Source organism: Hipposideros armiger, unplaced genomic scaffold (assembly GCF_001890085.2).
Source record: "Hipposideros armiger isolate ML-2016 unplaced genomic scaffold, ASM189008v1 scaffold_349, whole genome shotgun sequence".
In the NCBI taxonomy this organism is placed as follows: domain Eukaryota; kingdom Metazoa; phylum Chordata; class Mammalia; order Chiroptera; family Hipposideridae; genus Hipposideros; species Hipposideros armiger.
Genome location: NW_017731699.1, coordinates 2,040,284 through 2,064,420, shown reverse-complemented (window position 1 = coordinate 2,064,420; position 24,137 = coordinate 2,040,284). Strand labels below are relative to the sequence as shown.

The 24,137-nt window shown below is 43.7% G+C and overlaps 1 protein-coding gene across 4 annotated transcripts in view; it reads right to left on the bottom strand.

Annotated features, from left to right (window-relative positions):
* Positions 1 to 2,012: 2,012 nt before the first annotated feature.
* TSPAN2 (tetraspanin 2) overlaps positions 2,013 to 24,137 on the bottom strand; it is a 43,365-nt gene continuing 21,240 nt past the window's right edge. For 2 of the 4 annotated variants that reach the window (XM_019661473.1, XM_019661475.1), the window contains exons 3-8: positions 18,298 to 18,395; positions 16,943 to 17,017; positions 14,985 to 15,083; positions 13,661 to 13,738; positions 7,005 to 7,088; positions 2,013 to 4,228 (exon numbers count right to left, since the gene is read on the bottom strand). In XM_019661473.1, coding sequence (XP_019517018.1) covers positions 4,163 to 4,228; positions 7,005 to 7,088; positions 13,661 to 13,738; positions 14,985 to 15,083; positions 16,943 to 17,017; positions 18,298 to 18,395 — 500 coding nt within the window. In that variant the 3' untranslated portion in view covers positions 2,013 to 4,162. Of the gene's footprint in view, positions 4,229 to 6,970; positions 7,089 to 13,660; positions 13,739 to 14,984; positions 15,084 to 16,942; positions 17,018 to 18,297; positions 18,396 to 24,137 lie in introns of all 4 variants that reach the window. The other 2 variants (XM_019661474.1, XM_019661476.1) reach the window with 2 other exon arrangements.

Sequence of the window (24,137 nt, the reverse complement as noted above, 5' to 3'; positions counted from 1 at the left end):
AAGACAGTCTGGGGAATATAATCAATAATGTTGTAAATATTTTTTAGGGGGCCACATGGACTCATATCTTGTTAGGGAGACCACTTCATAGCGTAGAGGCCTGACCACCGCACTGTATTTCTGAAGCTGATGTTGAATAATATTGTTGAATAATATTGAATAATAAGTATGTCAACTATATATATAAAATTTTATATATATATATATATATATATAGTCACGGGACGTGGAGTAGAGTGTGGGAATGGAGTCAATGGACTTGTAATAGATAAGTATGATATCAGGGGTGGGAGGGCAGTAGATGGGGGAGGGGGGTTTCTGTGTGAAGGGTGAAAAGGATAACTATTGTATTGTTCTGTACACCTGAAACTAACAATAAAAATAAATAAGTAAATAAATAAAGAAAGAAAAATATAGAGACTGTAACTAGGGCTATCAACATCAAGTCTTTGAATTCAAATACAATTGGGAAATATATCAAAAGTTTTCATTGACTCAGCAAATGAATGTGTTCAAATAGGTATTTTTGGAAGTCTCTTCAGTTATACTTGATTACGTATGTTTGATTTATAATTAACTAAAACTCTTCCTGTCAACATAATTATAACAGTAGGTAATATTCATTAGTTGCCAGGTATACTAAGTACTTTGTTGGTTATTACTTTCAATTTCTTTCATTTAATAGAAGTAAAACCATCATAAATTATACAGCAAAAAGAGCCCCAAAATAAATGCCAAAGCTTTGAAAGGGTTTCTGGCACATTGGCACATTCAAAACTTTGTAAAATCAGCGTAAGTTTTGCTTTGCAACATTCAGGATGTGTTACTTTTATTCTTCATGCCTTCCATGTCCCCAGGTGATAGCCATCTGAATAGTGAATTCCTAGAATGTATTTAGCTTCCGCTGTTATAAGGCAGATACCAACCAAAATGATTAATAACATTTTGCATTGGTGTAGTCTTTTTACTTCTCAAAGGATACCTACGTATGATAACCTTACAGGTACATCTTATAGGAAAAAAATGAGTCATGTTGAAAGAAAATAGAAACCTTTTGTCTTTCGTAAAATATACCTTAACACGAAATTGATGAGTCCAAACTAAGATGATGTAGTTAATTGTCTATCCCCAAGGGCTCATGAGTGCTTCCTTCTAGGGGTGGGGAAAATGGGGTTGCTAAAATGGAGGGGTTGCTGGTCAAAGGGATGTCAAGGGAGCAGTGAACCAGGAAAGTTGGGGTGCACCTCCTGAATTCTCAATTGCTGCTCTTGGGGTCACAGAAACCATGTTTTACCCATGACATGGAGGGTGCCTCTTCCTTTTAATTTTTGACTGATAAACTTACTTCAGAGAGGAAAATGTGCTATCTCCTTCACTGCCATCATCCCAAGTGCCTTGTTCTCACCAGCCAGACTTATTAGCACTGCTTACAGGGGAAGGAGAGCAACTATCATGGATGACTGCATTGGGGACCACACTGGACCCTGTAACAGTTGCAGTTTTACAGATTACACCGTGGATAACAAAGGAGCTATTCTGAGGAAGAGGTATAATTGGGGTGAAACAATATTAATTGCAATATAAACTATATGCAATGGAAGTCCTTAGGGTGTTGCTTTTAAGTCCAGCTCCCAATAGTAACACCCGAGAAGGGTTACAACTGTTTCCTCTTCTCATCATATTGTTTGGGTTGAATGGTAGTTGACCTTTAGGTGAGTTGTGTGAAGGTGTGTATGAAGATATAATACGATTTTAAGATAAATCAAAGAAGCAATTCCAGTACATAGAAAATTTAATTTGAAATAACTTAAAATATTTCATCAAGAAGTTTTAATTCAGTGTCTTGGCACCGGATACTTAAGAAAATGTTTGGGTCTGACCTCAGATTAGTTCAGGTAAACAGACATAACCAAAAATTTACATTATATATATATATATATATATATATATATATATATGATGTGTGTGTATATATATGCACATACATATATATTAAAGTTATATATGTATATGTATTCAAGAGATATATATTCAAGATATATAGGAATTCAAGATATAGATATTCAAGATATATATAAATCTACCCTCACTCAGAGGTGCAATTTTCTAAATTTACTCATGGCACATATTTTGGAAAAATTACTCCTAAAGGAGCACATTAATCATATATGGAACAGATGTCTAATCTTCAACTTTTAACTATTGTCATCTTTTTTAAGGTTAATTCAGATATGAAATGAAACTCACTTTTGTTGACTCAGAGATGAGTCTGAGCTGGAAAAAACCTGAGTATGCATTGGGGCCCTTTTCTTGTCTTCAGACAGATGAACTAAAGCCACCGAGAGAGATGGACTGTTTGGTTCTTTGTGTAAAAGTTTATATTTCTCAACTCCTGGGGTACACATATCTATTTCATAAAGTGATTTTCTTAAAATAATATTTTCATTAGCTATAGACACAGTAAAATAGCCACACACAAATTTTTAGCTTGCTTCCAGTCTTGACTTTTTTTTCTCTAGAAAAGCTTCCTCCAAAGTTAGTAGCCGTAGCAAGCATGGCAGGAGGAGGACTGGGTTGTCTGTGGGAGTGAGACTACTTCAAATGGTTAAGCCTCAGTAAAGTGTTTTGTAAAAGTTTCTTGGAAGCACACACTTTCCTTTAGTGCACACCCAAAGACTTGTGTGCTCACATGTGTACAAACTTAAGGGTTTCCCAAGTCCCCCTACTTTCACTTTTGTGTGGTCTTTAAAATATAATAAAAAAACCCACCCCTTCATGATTTACTAAATATACCAAGTTGTTAAAAGTGGACAAATATGTCCATTTAAAAACTAATTTTGGGTTTATATACCTAACATGAAGCCTCAAGACCACAAAAGAACATGAAAGTTGTATTTTTATGGGGGATGTGCACAGAAAAAACCCCACCAGATTTCTGTGGTATGTGTGGAAGTATTTTTGTTTCCTCGTGTTGTCTCTGTTGTGTGCACACAGCCAGGGGAAGATGCTTTCCTTTCTTTATTGTGGTTTGGCCAAGGATGCTCATGATAGAATATTTGAATTATGAAGAATTTTGTTTTATTTATTTTAAGTGGTGAGAACTGTAGTTCTTTATGAAGAAAAATTCTCTAGGTGAATAAGAAAAATACAAAAAATTAGGAAAATATGTAAACTCAAGTTATGAGGTATTTCAAAGATACAGTGCCAGTAAAAACTCTCTTGCCCACAGTTCGCAACTGCCAGATCTCTTACTTCAGTCTCTCTAGCCTTCCTTACATTTGGAGAAACACAGGGACGTTTGAGATAAAAGCCCTTTTGTGGATGTAGGGGTAGCAGTAGTTCAAAGCAGAGTCAGAGAAGGAAAGTAATAGAGGAATATTAAAATGTCTTTATATAAGAACAAAAATATCTCCTTAAAAAGTCATTAAAAATTTTTTTTCCCTAGTCCTAAAAACACTTTTATAGAGCACATGATTGTCTGTGTGACCACTCTTTCCAGAGGGAGGTTTTTTTGTTTTTAAATACTAGGAAAGTATGACTTATTCAAATTAGATTTTCCATGCTATATTTAGTTTTACAGATGTGTTTAGTTCTAAAACTGTGGTTTACTGTATTCTGGGGAAAGTATGTATATAAAAAAATCCCAGGAAACCTTTCCACTCTACTCAGACACAGTCAATTTTAACATTATACCATGCTCTCTCAATTCCTGTAGCTCATTGCTTCCATTATCTTCGTAGAAATCCCTGAATTCCTGTTGCTAGGGTCTGAGAAACTGATCCATTATCACTTTTTTTTTTTTTGAGGAGCCAAGTTTCTAAAGTTTATCGAAATTTTTTATCTTTTTCTGAGAGTTAAATATGTTGTTCCTCTCCATCACAAGAATCAGGAATTCCCACCCAGCAAACCAGCTTCATTCTATATAATGCGTATACCAGAAGCACACAGATCACATACAAATATGCTCTCAGTCAACACACACAGGCATTCACTCGAGGGGTCAACGAGTGATGAGCCAAACATACATACATGTGCAAATGTACAATTGACAGCAAATTATTTTAGATCCCAATGTCCTTTGAATATTAAAAATGAGCCAGGAGACAGCTCCTGTGACATTTATATGAAAGCACTAGATTGCAATTTTCATGTAGAAGTAGCTTCATATCACATCTCGTGAGTTTCGTATCGCACAGCACAGGACCATGCTAAATATCATGCCAAAGATCTGAAAAAGAAGGAAGCACTTATTAATGATTTTCAAATGATAAAAATTAATAAAAAGGTCAGCAAACTGCCTGCGTGTCTAACTCAACAAATAATTATAACCAGTAATTACTGGCATTTTTATATGTGCTACTTAATTATGGCTACTGGTTAAAGAATTCCATATTAATTTAAAATGCATTTCTACTTTATTATTGTTTAAAAAGTAATAACAAGGCTCTTTTTTTTAAGAAAAGGGCTCTATTGCTAGCTTATAGCACAGTTCTTAATAATTGTAAAAGACTAATAATACACTACTGGTTTTGGCATTTTATATCTCAGGTTAATCCAAGATCTCTTATATATTTACTTTGAAAGTTGCCTATAACCACTAGTGGTTTAAATATGCTTGTGTTCTAAGTAGTTTTCTATTGTTGGAAAAGCTTTGAATTTTTGCAACAGTGACCACATATTAAAAAGTGGAGCATCTCTTTATTCCTGGTCCATTTTTAAGAATAAATGGTGCTTCACTCTTCAACTCAATAGTTTTACCAAAGCATAAACTGACATGTTTGAGCTATGATATTACTGATTTCTTTTATCTCTTGGGTACTTCTTTGAGAAACCAAATACTTGGCAAAATCAGTAGCCACTTCTATGGTTGGAATAGAATGGTACCAAAAAGATCCTCTTGTCTTCAGTCACGTCCCCCACAATTTTGCAGAACTTGTGGAATGCTATCTGTGGGCACAATGTTTATAAACTACTGTCAGTGTTTATTTAAAGAAATCAGTACCATGACTCTCTGGTTCTCGCCTCAATCCCATCCTGCATCAGGCTAGGATTTATAAATGCTAAATTAAAGAGGACATGGATTTATCAGTAATTTCAGAAGGGAAGAGGTAGACGTCAGTAAGGGAATAGCCAGGAGCAGGGCTCCAAGCTTCTAAGTGACAGAACTCTTTACCAGCGTGTAGGGCAGGGGAGACACATAATGGACATTTGGTTAACTGATTACACTGTGCAACTCTTACCCCTTATGAAGCAAGGAATTAAAGGAGAATCTCTGGGGTGCTGATTCAAGATGGCCAACAGAGTGCATTCCCCAAGGTTGTAAGGTGGGATACAACCCCTACTTCATCCGGGTTGAACTCTAAAGGGATCCCCTCAGAAAGAAACTTTTCCAGCCTCATCCTGCCACTGTCATGAGTCAGTGGTGACCACTTCTGGGATGCTTATTAATGGAGATTCTAGAATTGTGAGGAAGTTGTATCTGGTTTGTCTTATTATACAAAACTTCTGCCTCAGAGTGGCTATCGGGCTAGCCCCAGGGCAGGTGGGGAGGGCCTAAGAGGTGTCCCCAGGATAAGAGGTGTCTCAGCATAGTATTTTCATCCACTGCCCCACCCCTCTGTGCTCTAAATACAGAAAAGAGGAAAGATGCTTTTGTGTCCCCTGAGAACTGCCAATTTGTTGATTTCCTTGCAATTCCCACTGCCTCTGCCTTAGTTTAGGCCATGAATTAATCAACATAGAGAGCTGGAGGGTAAGTACTATCTTAGATTAGCTATTATCACTCAACCCCTGGGCAATGGAAATCACCTCTTTACTGGCCCTACCTGACTCCAATCTTGTTTCCCCTCAACGTTAGCTCCTGGCTGTACCACAGGTCCTCCTAGCCCTTGGGGGCTCCCCTCTCTCTACCTGAAGAGTGAAGCCCAACCTCTCAAAGAAGACACCAAGACTTCAGTAATGTGGACCCTCACACCCTCCCTTCTCCATGTCATCTGCTTGCTACCCCTACCTTCTCCGCCTGCCCCTGTCAATTCTTGCACACCCTTCTTTTGTACTGTAGAAGTACAGAGCCAGCTCCAGGGCCCTGGGTGTACGGTGCTTCACACTTTCCCATATGCTATTCCCTTTGCTTGGATTCTGGGTTTGGGAAGACACAGATTATACACAGAGCTAGCTTTTATTAAGCACTATGTTCCAGATATTTATATGAATTCATTTCTAACAATGCTTTCTATGTATTATCCCATTTAATCTTCACAACAATCTTATGAGGTTGGTATATTAAAATCCTCATTTTACAGGTGAAGAAATGGAGGCATAGAAAAATTAAGAAGCTTTATCATGATCCCAGCACTTGTGAGTGGTGAAGCTAGGAGCTGAATCCAGACAGTGTGATGCCAAAGCTCACACTGTTAATCACTGTGCTGCCTGCCTCTGCCAATCAGGTGAGAGAGATTAACCTGATGTGTTATTTTAAATTTCTAACAGTGGGAAGAGACACATAATTGAAAATCCCTTGTCTAATTTAAACTTGGTGGCTTTAAAATGGGAAGTTATTGTAATGATAAATTTAAGGTCATCATTAGGCTAAAGTTGACATTTGTATCCTATTTTAGAGAACTAAGTACTATTTTTTTTTAATTTTTTAAAATTTTATTGGTGAACAGTATGTTTTTCCAGGACTCATCAGCTCCAAGTCAAGTAGTTGTTTCAATCTAGTTGTGGAGGGTGCATCTCAGTGGCCCATGTGGGGATCGAACCGGAAACCTTGGTGATATGAGCACTGCACTCTAACTAACTGAGCTAACTGGCTGCCCCAGAGAAAGAAGTATTATTAATGTATCTAATTAGCTTTGTTCTTAGAAGATGTCATTTCAACAAATGCCTTTGTCTCTTAGGAGAAATCTCTCCCAAGATACTGCCATCATACTTGAAGAGAAATAAGATGCAAAGGTTCAAGGCTTCTTACAGGGCACAAAAGGAATGTTCTGGAACTCTCTCACCGTAAGACCCGCAATTCCAATACCGACAATGCCCATGAGCTGGAGCTTGGCACTGATGACAGTCTCAATTTCATCAATGCAATTCTGTTTCAGAAAAAAAAAGTCAGGAATAACAACTGATGGTACAGTCGTCCCCGCTTATCCGCAGTACACGTTCCAAGACCCCCAGTGGATGCCTGAAACCACGGATAGTACCAAACCCTATATATACTAAGTTTTTTCCTATACATACACACCTTTTCACTTAAAGGAAGCACTTCACGGGTTCTCTTTGGCCTATCTGAATTGCCAGCATCACTAACTCTGGCACTTTGGGGCCATTACTGAGTAAAATAAGGGTCACTTGAATACAAGCACTGGGACACTGCGACAGTTGATCTGATAACCTAGAGGGCTACTAAGTGGACAAAGGGATGCTTTACGTCCCTGGCTGGACAGAGTGGGGCAGCGTGAGATTTCATCACACTAAATTGCGCTCATCATGCAATTTAAAACTTATGAATTGGTTTATTTCTACACTTTCCCATTTCATAGTTTTGGACCATGTTTGACCATGAGAAACTGAAATCATGGAGAGTGAAAGCGTGGATACAGGGGTACGACTGTCTGTGTGACTCCACCCTGACCAATCCTTTCTTTTCTCTGCAGAGCATCCTGTGGGAGTTAGTCCATGTCAGCATCTGCCGGTATTTAACCCATTCCTCTCAGATAGCATCATTTTCACAACCTCAAAGCAAAAATGTAGTTTGAGGAAAAAAAATACAATCCTCTCCATTTGGTGGAATTTTTCTATTTAGGCCAATGGCCACTTCAGAACCCTGGCTGGGGAAGCTGTTCTGGGATCTGAGGCATTTAAAAATGCGGGGCCTCTGCTTACTTTCAGCAAATAAAAGTGAGTGAAATATCCCTTCGCTTTCGTATTGTCATTTGTAGTTTAAAAGGCTTTCTACCCAATTTACTAGGCAAGGTAGGCATTACCTAGTAAGAAGCTAAAAAGTCTGTACAGGTTCAAATTAAACAAAGGAAAGCCAAATATTGGGTGCTAAAGGGCTGTTCTCTTCCGTGGTGGCTGGGCTGGGTAGGTTCCTGTCCTTTCATCTGTGCCCCATGAAGACATGTGCAAGGCGGGGTCAAAGACCTTCACGGATGGGGGGAAATTTGAACAGGGAGCAGGTAGATCACTTGCAATTGTACTTCGTTTCTCTAGCTTCTATTTGAGGTCGTCTTAAGTGCAGAGGTTGGCTCTCAATCCAGTCCTGTCCTGGGGCTGCCCAGCTTATCACTGGTCAGCTCCCTCTGATAACCACATCAGCTCTGTGAAACCCGTACCATTACCCTCATGTCTCCCATCACACTTCATTCATTCATTATTCATGCATTCAAACATGTCTTGAGCAATTCAAACATGTCTTGAGCATCGACCTTGCATCAGTCACTGGAATGGCGTCGTGGATATGAAGATAATAAGACATGGTTTCTTTTGCCCTCGGGGAGCTCACAGTTTAGAGAAGGACAAAGACCGTCAAAAAAATAATTACCGTACATTCTAGTAAAAGTTTGAGAACCACCAGATAGATCCTCTCCTACTTACTGAAGGAAATGGGATTCAACCTATAGAAATTCTTCCAACCTTCCTCTCCTTCACCTATAAACTTATACGCTCCATTCACTCAGTGCCAGGCACTGTCGAAGGTCATGAGTGTGCAAAGTGAGCCAGACAGCACGGCTCTTTGTTTCTTTCTCTCTCATCAAAGCCAAAGAAGTGCCCTTCTCTGTTGAGAGCTAACCACTTTACTGGTGCTGGGGCTCATTTCCTCTCAGCTCCCCAGGAAGCCTGTGCCGTCACTTCTCTTTTTTCCTTCCTTCCTCCTTCTCTCTGACATTCCCACTCGGCATACAGAAGATGCTCATGCTCTTCAGTCTAAAACAAAAAAAATCCCCTCTACACCTGAAGCTGATGTTGTATAATATTGTGTGTCAACTATAAATTTATATATATATATATATATATATATATATATATATATATATATANTATATATATATATATATATGGTCATGGGATGTGGAGTATAGTGTGGGAGTGGAGTCTAGGGAATTGTAATAGATATATATGATATGGGGGGGAGTGGGGTGGCGGATTGGGGGAGGGAGGTTGTCACTTTGAGGGGTAAAAAGTATAACTATTGCACTGTGTTGTACAGCTTAAACTAATTAAAAAATGTTTATTTCACAATAAAAAAATCTCTAATACCACCCTCCTCTGGCTCCGCCCACATCTCATCCTTTCTTTCACAGCCAACTTTTTAATGTGAAAAACAAACTAACCAAATATGTATTGGTTTACTTAGTTATAAAAGGAATATGGGCTTATTGTTGAAATTTGGAAAATGGATGATAAAAAAAAAGAAAATAAGAAACATTTGTTCTCCGACCACTAAAGATAAGCACTAACATTTTTGGGGTGTGTTTTTAAACACAAAGACACTCACATTCTTAGTTCATGCTTTATATAAGCTTTTTGAACTTAACATTAAACTTCAAAAATATCTTTTTCATTCAAAATTCTTTGAAATGGTGACTCTTAGTGACTGTCATATGGTAGTACATAATTTATTAAGACCATCTCCTATTGTTACATGTTAATGGCCTATCCAGGATTTTGTTCTTATGAATAACACTGCAGTGAATACACTACACAAAAATCTGTCCACAGCTCTGATTTCTTTTCTGTAAAATAAAATTGCAAAGTGGAATTCTTGGATCAAAGGGCATGGACATGATTAACTTGCTAGTCTCATATATGCATACTGACTTCAAAAAATTTTGTACCAGTTTCTCTGAAAATGCTCATTTCACATCATTTTTACCAATACTATATATTATTATAAAGAAAAAAAACTGGCCAATTTCATAGGTTAAAAAATGGCATCTCTTTATTTTATCTGCTATTCTTTTTAACAATTACTATTAATTGCCTATAATTTTATGTGTTTAATGGTAACTTGGATTTCGTCTTTTCTGAGCTCTCTTTTCCTGTCCTTAGCCCACAGCCAAACTATTTGAAAGGGCGCCCTCCTCCTTACATCTCATTTCATGCATCTTGGGCTCCGTCCTCACTCTGTCCCTGACAACAAGTCGCCAGTTACTTTTTTTTTTTTTTTTTTAAGATTTTTATTGGGAAATTGGGGGGATGGGAACAGTGCTGGGGAATTGGGGAAAGGGGAACAGACAAGTTGCTGTCGTTTTGTTCTTCAGTCTAGTTGTGGAGGACGTTGCTTCACTGGCCCCAAGTTGGCACCATCATTGCGCTCTTCTCTGGCGAGGCAGATCAGTCGCCGGCTTCTGGACGGCCGCTCACTGCGGCTGCTGGCCGCTCACGCTGGCTGCTGGCCACACACGGTAGCCCATGGCAATCCACTGCCACAGGGACTGCAGCCCACGCCGTCGCCGGCGACTCATGGCAGCCCAGCTCCAGGTTGAGCTGTTGTTCAGCATCTTAGCTGTGGAGGGCAGTGTCACTGGCCCTCATATGTGGGATCCGAACCGGGGCCCTCTGGCATCCCAAGCGAGTTCTTAACCATCGCGCCACTCGGCCGGCCCGCCAGTTACTTTTTAAATGCTCACACCTGTCAGCTTTTCAGTAGATGTTCTTGGGCTCTTCGTTCACCCCACAAACCATCATGTATTCTGCTTCCATGTTGTTGCTTATGATGGTCCGTCTTCAGGCAGATCTCCCCCTTCCCTCTGCTGCTCAGGCTTGCTCCTGCCCACTGTTTGCTTAATTACTTCTCACCTTGAAGATTCAGCCAAAACATCACTAGTCCAGGCAGCCTTCCCTGGGTCCCTCCAGCCTTCGGCCTCACCTCAGTGCCCCTTTGTGTTTCCATAGCACCTTGCACAGTCTGTGCACACCTCTTTATCACTGCACTTTATCCATTTCTGTGTTCACCTCTCCTATTGGACTGCAAGTTCCTTGAGAGTAGAGGCTTTGCGTCATTCATCTGTGTTTCTGCAGTGCTTGGCACAAGGTAGGTAGTCGGTAAATGTTGACCCAATCTCAATGGCAGCACCTGGGTGTGGTGACCATTCCCTTCTCTCCTGTGGGTCTGCCTACTCCTCCTAGTTTCCTTATATGGCAATTTTTCTTCTGCCCATCTTTAAATGTTACTGTTCCCCAGAATATCATCCTTGTTCTTCTTTTCTCCTAAACCTTATGGAACAAATCCAACCTACAGCTTTCAGATTCCCAAACCTCTCTCCTGAGCCACAAACCAGATTTTCCAACAGCCCCTTGGGCATTTCCACTCGCAAGATCCACTGGCTCCTCAAAAATCACCATGTTAAACACCGACCTCACTTTCTTTTCTCCGAAATTGACTCCTCTATTCCTCAGCTCCATACATGACACCATCCTCTCTCCAGATGGGGGAACCAGAAACCCAGTAGCGGATTTCTTCTTCTCTCATGTCTAACTGGTCCCCAGGTCCTGTAGGTGTACTTTCTAAATGGCCTTCCCCTCTCCATTCCCGCTGCTCAGCCCAGCTTGTTACCAGGTAACGTCTCTTGGCTGACAATGCGGAGAGCGGCCTTCCCAACCGGTCTCGGTGGCTCCAAGCTATTCATTTCCCATCAGTCCTCCATGTTGCTACTGCAGCAAACTCAGGAGAACGCAAATGCCATCCTAGACTCCACCTTCAATGGTTTCCTAAGCATCAGCGTGAAGTTTAGACGTCTGATTTCACAAGAGTATTCAAGGCCCTCCAAGGGCAGGTCTCTCGTCTTCAAAGGACTCGTGTGGGCAGGAACCAGGGCTTTGAGCCGCTCCCCGCTGCCGGCACTTTCCTGGATACGACTGCCTTCTCTTGCCTCCATGCCTGTGTCCTGTCCCCTCTACCTGGAATACTCATTCTCTTGCTTGCTTATTGGACTCCTATTCATCCTTCAAAATGCTTCTTAAGAATCACTGCGGGGGAGCCCTCCTGTGAACCGTCAAGTCCCAGCCCCTGGCTGAGTCTGCTGTGCGCCCTCTAGTGGAGCCTTTATTCATGTGCTACCACGTGGGGCAGTGGCCTCCCCTGCCTGTCTCCCCAGCCAGATGGCCAGCCCTCAGAGGGCAGTGGTTGTGCCTTATTCATTTATCCAACTCAGAAGGACTTGGTAAGTGTTCAGTGGGTGATTCACAACACACCCTGGGACGAAAACCTCACCCATCCCTTCACAGCTGAATGTCTCAAGCATCGATACTGTTGTCCCCACATTCTCATGTTTTCCTCCTTATTTCCCACGCTGTACTGTGCTTTCCCCAACCAGGGCACTGAAACCGCGTGGCAAATATCACTGACGATCTTCTAAGCACCAAATCCAACAAATTATCCCCTGCCTTCACTTCCTTGTCCTCTTCCCAGCGTTTGATTTCATTATGGATGAACCATCTATTTATCTCCCTGTTTTCCCAGGTGCCACTGTCGTTGGACTCTTGCTGACTCCGACTCCTCCTTCACAGTCTTTTTCTGGCTTCTTGTCCTCAGCGTACCCCTTAATTGACAGTGTTTTCTGCCACCTCTTTCCTTCTTCCACACTCTCCCTGGGTGTTCCCATCCATGCCTATGGTTTCAGCTATCACCAATGTATTGGGCTTCCTATACCTGCGTCTTCAGCGTAGATCACCAATAAGTCCCACGAGCACTGAAAGTGCAAACTTGACCAAAGCTGAAGCTATCATCTGCCCCCAGGATCTGCCCCTTTCCCTATATGCACCTGGCTCAGTGAGTGGAGCCTCTACCCACTCGTCTGCCCAAGCAGAAGTGGGCAGTCTCAGCTTCCTCCCTTACCTCCTCACTCATGCCCACTAAGATGCCCCCTGAACATCTCTGAATCTGTCGCTTCCTCTCTTTCCCCACTATTGTGACTTGCTTGAGCCCCTCATTTAAGTGGCCTCCCTCTATTAGTCTCTAACCTTCTCTTCTCCCAGGCACACTCCACAGCCTAAATATTCTTTCCATGATGCACAACTTATGTTAACCCTCTGCTCCCCCAACCTTCCAGGTGTGAAATTAATGCCTTTGCTTGCCTCTCCAAAAATGTCCCTTACCATTCTCTCTGGACTCCCTGTTCCCTGCAGTCCTGGAGTGTCATACTGCCAATGCCTGTTCCTGCTGCTTTCTGGGCCTCGAATGACCGTCCTTTGTCAAAATTCAGCTCAGGAATCACATCCTCTGTGAGGCTTTCCTAATTTCACTGTACTCTGTCCGGAGTTCAGGTGCAGCGTTATCTCCCTTGACTAGTCTGCAGGGCCACTGAGGCAGGGACCATGTGCTTTTCATCTTAAGAGTTCTCAGAACCTGGCATAGTGCCTGACACATAACACTTAATAATGGAACATTTATTAGTGCTGTGACTCCCATGCAGGGGTGTGGGGCAGCATTCTCGGGGTGTGCACCTCTGGCCCTGGTGACCTTAATTAATGCCACAGCACTTGCATCGTTCCCTAGGGTCCTGGGAGTCTGGGACTCGGCACTGCTTCACCAGAGAATAAAGCCATGGCATAGAAGGCACGAGGAGAGAGCCTTCTAGAATCAATCACACCCTTCACCCAGAGGGCAAAAACCATCTTACACTCCAGGAAGAATAGGACCCCTGCTTGAGAAGCTTACCTTGTGTCCTTGTCCTAGAAGCTCCTTTGGGCATGTAGGCTGGACCAGTTCAGAGCTTTCTTTTCCACAGCACTGAAACTAGAGAGTCAGAAAAGAGCTTTTAGGACACGGGAGGGAGAAGCAGCAGCAGCAAGTCTGGGCACCACTGCTAAGGGTTGGGGGTGCCATGGCACAAAAGCAGCTACGAGGCCCACTCACTACAACCAAAACTGCCACTTCTGGAAAGAGTGAAGAGTCACATAATTGTGTTAGCAAAACAAGAAAATGACTTCTCTAAAGTTGTCTGAGTTTTACGATGGGAAATGACTCAAGGCAACCCAAACAAGGCAAGAAGTTAATTGACAGTGTCTGTGTAAACTGCTGTTTTTTAGACAGGATTTTGGGCCTTTAGAGTTTTTTTTTCAGCCTGGGAATTAATTTAACCTGCTGAATAGCTCAAGTTTTTATGAGCTTCAGGAAAGGCTCATTAACTGGGGGCCAGTCTGGGATGGAGGGGAGAAGTGGCTACAGTAAACTGCAGGGGCTGAAAGACCAGAGCTTGATGACTGGGCAGCAGATAGGTATCCTACCTGAGCACTGGCACTTCAGAGACAAAGGAGCCTGTGTGCTGCCTGGTGTCCTTGGGGCAGCTGAAGCTGAACAGGATAAATGGTTGGCATCTTCCCGATATCCCCGTGACAGACTAGAACTGGGCTACCTGAAAACACTTGGCAGAGGCCCATAGCTACTTCTCCGTATCACAGTGGTTAAGAAATCAGGACAACTCTGACTTGGCCCATCTCCTCCGTTAGCCTTCCTTGATTAACTGCCTGTAGCTCTGAGCACTGCTCTGTCCGCACATTCTCACAGGACATTCCCGGAGAAAGGGAGCATGGCTGTCGCACTCCGTACCCCTTCCTTTTACAAACGAAGGAGCTGAGTGACTATTGGGGAGGCAAGAAACTTGCGCAAGGTCACAGAGCTGTTCAGAGGCAGAGCTGCAGCTAGAAATGAGCTTTTCTGATTTGAAGGTCATGGTTGTCTCATTACATTATAACATCACTCTTGGAGAGAACCTGATATTTATTTGGGCTGTTTTCTTATAGTTCTTATTTGTACTATTTGGTGCTTTGGGGTCCATGTCCTGACTTCCTTTCATGAACTCTGTGTGTTAGGCCTCTTTCTCTCTCAGGTTCTATTCATACTGCAAACTATGGCTGCCATGAGGGCTGAAATATAGTCTCACTGAATTTATTCTTATTTTTAATCCAGGTGTTCAGAAAGAATGTGGCTTATGCATCATCTTTAGAAGATGCAATTTTAAGGAAGAAGGAACGTTACTTACTGTTGAGTGGAAGGTAATGAGAGTCCCATTTCCCTTTTCCTTGTCTTTAAGGTAATCATTATAAGCCTCTTCATACATGGTCTGAACATGTCGTATAGCCTGAAAAAAATAGCAGAAAAACCGAGTGGACAGTGAGTGGGAGGTTTCAAATGTTTGCCTTTCGTCAAAGAAAAAACTCTCTTCTTTACCCTTCAAAAAATATGGCCTTTCCATATGTTTGTCTGTATTTTAAGATAATTCTGCACATATGGAACAGATTCTAGATTCTGGAGTTTCTAAGATTTTTTTTTTTTTTTAAGATTTTATTGGGGAACTGGGTGAAGGGAACAGTGTTGCAGAATCGGGGAAGGGGAACAGACAAGTTGCTGTCCTTTTGTTCTTCAGTCTAGTTGTGGAGGACGTCACTTCACTGGCCCATGTTGGTATTATCATTGCGCTCTTTCCGGGCGAGGCAGTTGCTCGCCGGCCATTGGACGGCCACTCACGGTGGCTCACAGCAGCTCATGCCAGCTGCAACCTACACCATCGCCAGCGACTCACGGCAGCCCAGCTCCAAGTCGAGCTGTTGTTCACCATCTTAGCTGTAGAGGGCGCAGCGTCACTGGTCCTCATGTGGGATCTGAACTGAGGCACTACTGCTCAGAGCTGGCATCCCAAGGCAACTCCTAACCAACACGCCACTCGGCCGGCCCTCTAAGATACTTTTGAAGATGGAAGGCTAGGCTAACCAAGAGTAATTTCGATGGACTAGAAAGATTTCTTAGAGTGGACATTCTCAAACCTGAATGCACATCAGCGTGAACTGGATCCCAGATTCGAAGCCCCACTCGGGTGTTCTGATGTATATAGCCAGGGTTCTCGGTACCCCACTTGTTAAATGTACTCACGTTTTTTCATGACATGGTTTGAAAGGTGTTCTTGACCAAGGAAAACTGTTTCAACATTCAAATATCACATAAAGCATGGAGAATGCTTTTTCTAGTGTAAAGGCATGGGATCCCAAATCCATAGAGATGTCAAAAAACCTTAAGATCTAATTTGTCTAACCTACAAATATAACCAGCTACTTTAGAAAATCCAAAGGAGGTGATATTTACTTACTCTACATGTTTACCATTTTTAAAAAATCTAAAATAAATTCATAAACACAATACTGACTGCACATGAATTTATGTGAAATACAGTAAACTTAAGATCCCATTCTTCCTCCTGTTCCTTTTCCCTCTGCTTTTTCCCACAGTGTGTGTTTTGTTTGTTTGTTTTTTGTTTTTGTTTTTGTTTTTTTAGCTGAGCCATCCTGCCACCTGTTGGCAGCTCAACAGCAGCTCAGCTCGGGTCGGGAATCAAACCGGCGACCCTGTTGCTCAGAGCTTGCACTCTTGAGCAAGCTCTTAACCAACTGAGCCACTCAACCGACCCTCCCACAGTGGGTTTTAACCTTCTAAAAAGGCCACTTCCTCTGTGGGTTCACCTACAGTTTGAGCAGAAATCTAAATCAACTATCTTCACCAGCACACAGAGATCAGGCTTTAGTCTTTCAGGATGATGTGGCCTCGGTCCAGGCCAACCCCTAAAGACAAATGACAGTCAAAATGATGAGAATGCACGTTCTACCCCATCTATCTTTCTCATGTCTGCAGTCTAACCTCTACCCCATTTCAAATGGGATAATCTTCAACTAGAGATCCTTTAAACTGAAATAACCGGCCCCTTCATCAATCTGAAAGTTATGAACTATCTCCCCCGAAAAATGTGTGCATGTATGTGTGTGCACACTCATGCACACATATGCTTAGTTCTGTCCAATACTTCTAGGTTAAAAAGTGCTGTGTAAATGATAATTGTGGGGGTTATTTGGTTTTGTAATAGCTTGATGAGTATCAATAGCCTTATATCCTTTGCCATAAAGAGAACACTTGAACCATCATAAAAAGAAATTGGAAGTAATTTTTACTTACTACACCCTTGCCTATAAAAGCAAACACTCCAGTGGTTACTTCAGCAGCAAATATCACCAGTAGGCAGGTAAAAAACTGTAGAGAGAAAACACCAACTTCATTAATTCGATACCTTTCAATTTATTTAGCCTCTTTGAAAAACATTAGGCCAGGTTATTACTTTAAATTGATCTAGCAGGAAGCATTTGTCCTTAGTCTCCTTGTAGTTCATTTATTCATTCATTCACACATTAATTCATTCAGCAATTGTTTACTGAGCATTTACTTTGTGCCAGGTACTGTCCTTGGTGCTGGGTATACAGTGGTGAATAAGGTAAGATCCCCATGTCTGTGCTACCGTGGACCTCATAGTAGAAAAGAGAAGATATGATAAGTGAATACAGCAATAAAAATGTTGAATAAGATTATTTCAGATAGAGATATAAGGATCCCACCCCCAGAACAGTGCCTGGCACCTATGTGTTCAGTGTACACTTGGTGAAGGAAGGAGGTTCTATAAAGACACAAGATAAGATCAGCAGGTGGAGAGCAGCTGGCGGGGCCTAGCTTTGGGGGAGGTATGGCCTGATTACACAGCTCAGAAAGCTTCTCTGAGGAAGGGGAGTGGAAGTGAAGTTGTCTTTCTGGGTAGATTTCTGTTCCAGCTTGTTGGGTCTGCTCTGATCTAACTAAGTTTAGGGACAAACAGGACAGAGAGAAGCTCAGCAACAGCGAAAAGAGGGCGAGTGGGGGGCTGAGGAAGTGAGTTAGCGATTGTACATAGCAACAATCACAGACTGCCATGACTAAGGAGAGGCTCCCAGGACACCTGCTGTTTCTGACTCCTTGTGGGGAAGTACAGAAACTTCCTCACTTTCTGCCCCTCTCCTTCCTCCTCCTGGCTTCCCTTGGGCCACACTGGCGTGGGATGCACAGCCATTAACTGAAATTATTTCATTTTTTAAAAAACAGAGGCTGCTTGTTGAAATAAGCACAAGAGGGGCATTGGTTAAGTTATTGATCTCAAACAGCAATGCTTTTCTTGTAGATAACAGCACTTCCCTGGATATTAGGAACGTCTTTGCTGCCTCGCTCGCTGTGAAGTATTCTTTTTTAAAGAACAATCATAATCGCTCCTTACAATTATTAGGCACTTTTCCTCCCAAAACATCTTTACACTAATGACCTCATTTCCCCCCCACGCTTTCATAAGAGGCAGGGAGAAAGATAATATTATTCTTATATAAGTGAGAAAAGGAGAAGGAGTGAGTGCCAAGGTCTCAGAGAGTCGGAGGAGGAGCTGGCGCTGGAGGCCAGACATCCGGCTCCCTTCAGACCAATTCCCCCCTCCTCTTCCCCACTGGCACCCCACTTACCGATCCAAGCACACACTGCGACTCCCGCATGGCTCCACAGCACCCGAAGAAGCCCACCGCCATCATCAGGGCCCCTGCTCCGACCAGCACGTAGAGCCCTGTGGGAAGAGGCCAGGGGACGCTGACCACTCAGCTGGCTCTGCCCCCAGCACAGAGCTTCTGGCACAGGTTCCCCACCACCACTCCCCTAACACACACACACCACTGCTCTGAGGGTCCCGCAGGGCTGGGCATTCAGTAGTTAATAATACAATGGGTGACACTTGCTGAAGGCTTGTTGAGCCTTCACTCACCCAATTTAATCTGCACAAGGATCCTGAGAGGTAGGGGCTACTCTTATCCCCAGGGCATAAAGAAAGCCGGAGCTTACAGAGGTGAGGGGACCCTCTCATGGTCACATGCCCAGCAGGGATTAGAAACCCTGTCTGGCCCACTCCTGCTGACCCTGCTCTCAATTACCCCCGCTATCTGCCAGGCATTTACGTTTCAGATCCCCACCATCACTGGAAAGTGGGTATTTCTACCATTCATGTGAAATTGATGAAACTGAGTCCAGGGACGGTTCGGAGCCAGTGTCAGAGCTGGGACACAAACCCACACCTGCCTAGGAGTCTCTTGGGCTCTCTCTCATGGCACAAAGTGACTGGGAGGGAAAGGGGGCTGATGATCTGCCCAGGCACAGATGGGGAGGCAGGGAGAGGGGGGGGACACAGAGGGGACTTTTGGTTAAGGAGATGCGGGAGGACACAGTGATAAGGCAATAAGCTTTGTGTGAATTATACACTTTGGAGGGCAACACCATATACACTGGACAAGCAGGAGGTGGTTATAAGAACAGCCACTGAGGGGAGGTGAGAAGTTAATATATACCAAATAGTGGTTATTAATGTAACATTAGCGACATTAATTAAGGGCCTACTTTCTCCAGGAACTGTTCTGAACACCTACACAGATTTGTTAATTGAATCTTCATGAAGCAGGCACCATTATTATCTCCATTGTTTGGACAGAGGAACTGGACCCCGAAAGGGTAAGCAATTTGCCCGAGATCATAGAGCTGGGATAAAAACACCCATCTGCCTTTCCAACCAGCTCATCACCATGGCCCTATCCTGCCTCTCCAGCAGTAACAGTGGCCTTAATTTGGGTGGTACTTTCACTTACCACGGAAGTCAAGCGACAGAGAAAGAAAAGGGCAGCCATGCTCTTGTTCTGAGAGCAATACAGCCAAGTCTTTCCCTGCTTCCTTTGCAGATCCTGAGATAAGTTAGAACACAATACAAGGCCTGGCACTTGACTTGCTTAGAATAATGCTGGTGGCCTCTATTGGATTTTTTTGCATTTTATACACATGAGTCACCTGGAAACCACTCCCATTCACCCAGAGGGTGGGGATCTGGGTCCCCGCCTCTGTGGGGAAACCCTGCCTGGCCTGTGGGTGCCTCCTGGGGGCCCTCTGGGTGCTGACTAATGGTGGTTTGTGGGGGCAGCAGGCCCGGCTGCTCTGCTCCCACTCAGACTGTTCTCAGGCCCCGTTTCTGGGCCGGGGAAGCCCTGGGTTCTGCAGTCCCGGGGCAGGTATTTATTTATTTCCTGCTCTGGCAACTCTGCCACTTCCTTCCTTTGCCATTTCTCTAAAAAAGCCGTTTCATGGGGAATGGGTGTGGTAATGAAAGGATTCCATATTTACAATAATACTATCGTTAGCTCCACTGCCTACATATCTTATTGTTTTAAAAATTCTCTTCATTTTTCAAAGCTCTTCCATTTCTATCAATCATCTCACTGGTTCCTCAAAACAACTCCATTCAGTAAGACAAGTGTTAGATTTCTGTTTTCCTCCTGGGGGTCAGGAAGGCAAGGTAGCTCCAGGCAGGACACACAGGCCTGGAGCCCCATTCCCACCCCACTGAGACAGACCGTAGGGCTTACTCAGCTCTCTCACAGACCATCTTATGGGTGGCCCACCTTAGTATATCGATTTCCTGCTTGCAACAGTCCATTGCCTCCCCACTGCTGCATGACAATCTACAGAGTCTGCTTAGAATCACAGCCTCGGGACCAGGACCCCCTGGACGCTTAGCCATCCTATATTCCAGCCACGTGGGAATTCACCAGGATCTGACCCTCCTCTTGCTCTTTTCCATTTTGTGTATTTGCAGGTTCTCATATATATATGTCTTTCTCTACAGATGTTAAGTCCACAAACAAACCTCATTCATCCTACCTAGAATATGCCCAGTACAAGGCAGAATTCTCAGTGTGGTTGGATGAGAGGATTAAGAGAGAGCAAATCAAATCTGAAGCTATGGCTGTCTGCCATCACCCATCTTGGCTTAGAGAAGCATGCTGGGAAAACATCTCAGCAAACGTCCAAGAAGCCACCACAGGGCTATGGTCTCCCAAGGTCAAGTAGATAAGAACATGACTGCACATCTGAGAAAGGGAAGAAGGGTGCTCCTGACGAGGCCGGGGTGCAATGGACAGAAGGACGGGGCCTGTGGAGGACACAGCTGCTCCCTATGGCGACTCAGTCCCTCTGGCAACAATCCCTCCCTTTTTGAAATAAGGAGCTTCCCACAAAAATTTGCTTATTTGTACATTCTTCCATTCCTAGGCTATCAGAATCCCAAAGCTCACAGCAAAATACCCTGAAACTGCTCGAGCGGAGTGGCTCCAACCCATGAGGCCTCTCCTTGGCAAACCTCTGTGTGTACGCGTGGGCCTTGCGACTCAGCCCAACGCCAAATGAGCCCTGCTTCTGGGAGCTGAAGGGAAACCCAGAGGAAATTCTACAAGTGACAAAATCCCGCAGGCCTCCTGAATACACTTCCAAATCTGGTTGTAGTACTCAGCATACCAGAAGGCCACGGTGGCTTCCAAGCATGCCTTATCCTTTTCTGATCTGGCCCTCAAATATAGCTGCAGAATGAACACATTAATTGTCACATTTCAATTCCAAAATGGCTTCTGTAGAGCCCTCTCCCTCCCACAGCAGCCTGTGTGACAAGTGTCTGACCTATTTCCAATTCCCCATGCTTTCCAAGTCCTAGTTCCCTCATTCTGAAAAAAAGAAAACACCTTGATATTGCATTTTGTCATGGCTGGGCCTTGTGATGCTAGTGATCTCCAGGTGACACGCCACCAGCAATTCCCTGACCATCCCATCGTTTCTTAGGTTTTAGATTCTTCTTTTTAAGTGAAAGCATCATTTCAGGTAACACAGAAAGGAGACAGCAATCTCCTAAAAGCCTCGTCTTATTTTAAAATGGACCCCCCCTTACCCCCACTGCACCCTTTAGGGACCAGATAATTGCATGATCATCAATTTCAATGGCTTTTTGGCAGCAGATGGTTTTACATACCCAGCTAATGACCATTTCTCATCTAAAAACATGCTTTTTCTATGCCTCCGTGCAACTCTCCCTTCCGCCCAGCTTGCCCTGGATGCACATCATGATGCCTGTATCTAGAATAGTGGATGGGACTTCGTTTATGGGGAAGGGAAGGTCTTGGGTTCTCCAAAATAACAGCAGCTATCGGTTAGTGAGTGCCATTGTTAGGGCTTAACATGTATGAGTCACAGAGTCATTTAACACTCAGCAGAGCCACTGCCACTTTCTGGTGCCTCAGCCTGTTCTATACAGCTCCTGCTGTGCACTCGACAGCAACCTGCCCCCTGAGCTCATAAGCAGTGCGACCCGCCATTCTCTCCTGTGGACTCCCTGACATCTGAACCACTTCTTCATCTTTCCTTCTTGTGTTCTCCAATGCCTGCCATTGTCTGACTCCCTCCTCAGCCTGCCCCCAGGACAATAATAACAGCAGCTAATATTTATTCAGGGCTCACTGCACAGCAAGTACCGTACTTTTTAATATAAAGCTCTGCATATATTAAATCCTCTCCTATACTCACCTCGTCCTACGAGGTACAACGTAGAAGTATTCGTATTTCACAGCTGAGGAATCAGGCACAGAGCAGTTCAGGAATTCCCCTGAGGTTTCATAGCTAGTGAGGGGCAAAACTGGCACTGAACCCAGGGGTCTGCTCCAAAGTGCACACCCTAATGCCTATGCTGTACTTGTAGCAGGAACTTGGAAGAATGGTGACTCTTGTAGCTTGAAACCTGTTAATTTTGCAATTTGTAAATGCCAGGAGGGTTCTTTTTCTTCTTCCTCAAAGGGGTCTATTTTTTATGGTTTCTGAGGTTTCCTCTGAAAGTACAGGGCTGGGAGCCAGAAATCCAGGCCTGCTAATGGTGGCTTTAGGTTTTTGTTATCTGCAATATGGCCGTAATGATCTACTCTATAACTTATAAAAATGCATTGGAGAAATTGCCTCCATGATGTAAACTATAGCCCCCCTCTTTTCTGCAGCTACCATGACTCTCAGGTACAACTGGAAACCAAGAAGTAAAAAGACATTACCAGAGTGAGTCAGAGCGTTTCAAAAGGCAAGCCAGCCCTCAACGTTCAGCACTGGAACGCTTTCCTTACACATAACAGCTAGCCACCATCAAAGCCAGGCTCTGCGACTCTGAAATCAGCAGGGAAAGACAGCTACAGCTGTCAGCCTGTGGTCCTGGAGAGCCAAGCAGCTGCTGTTTGTGTGGGCAACCCCTTCACGGAGAAAACCTGCTCATGTCCCCTGCTCAGACATGACTTAATGTGCTTGAGCACACACCATCTCTCCAGCCATCCAAGGGCTGAGGATATCGCTCCCTGGTCTGCACCCCTGGAAAGAAGACCCTCATGGTGTCTGTCCCTCCAAGAGGCAGCCAAGACACAGACTGTAACAGGAAGCCAGAGAGGCAGGTTGGTGGAATTTGGAAGACATTGGGGGGCTCCTCTCAACAGTTCACTGAAAGATGAAAGTGGAGAGGGTTTAGGAAATACCAGGTCGTCCAAGGCTTTCTTGCTGCCAGCTCCTCCTTTCTCCTTGTTAGCAGCCAGTGGACACAGATACCCTGGGTCAGCCTCCAAGCCTCGGCAGGGATTCAGAGGTCCTCGGGAAGAGGCGGCCGGCGGCAGTCAGTCTGACTACCTCACTCTCTGTCCTGATTTCCAACTCCCCTCTCAGCTGGATCCTCTCACCCTGTCCCCTGGCTGTGAAGCCACGTCCAGGTCTTTATCACAAGAAGGGACCTCCTCTCCAGCACCAGTGAGGAAGAACCAAGGAGCGCAGGAAGGAAAGCGTCCCCCCAAAGATGGAAGGATTTCTCCTACACTGTGAGGCAATTTGCCCAGAAGCAGGTCCCTCTCATGGATGGGACTTGAGGCTGTGAGGTCCTGTTTCTTTAAAAGCCACTTGGATGTGCCAAGCCTGTCCACCAACACTCTTTAAAAAGAGGGTGATAAGAGTTTAATGGGCTGGTTGCCCTGGAACTTATTCTGAAAAGAAAATACACAGATCAGTGAATGGTACCCTGTGATGTGAAGTTTCCCCAAAACTGGTCCTGCTTCTTTTTTTAAAGTCCTATGACCTCATAGTTCATTATGCAAGTCCATAAATATGCATCCTGGCATATTTTTTCTTCTTGTTTTATTGCTAGAGAGCAGGTATCTTTCCTGTTTGGAAAATTATGTATTAAGGAAAGAAATCATTTCTATGAACATGTATTTTTTGCTCTATTTACTTATAAGAAATCCTTGAAGTGGAGAAAAGGTCCCTGACTTTTCAAGGACTATTTTTCTTGTTGCTGTTACCCAGAGAGGCAGCATGGGGGAAACCCAACAAGCACAGGCCTAGGCATCTGCAGACCTTGGCTGTGGGCTGAACCCCGCCTAGAAGAGGAGAACCATGGCGGACAGCCAGCTCTCTGTTGCTTCCCACTCGGGGT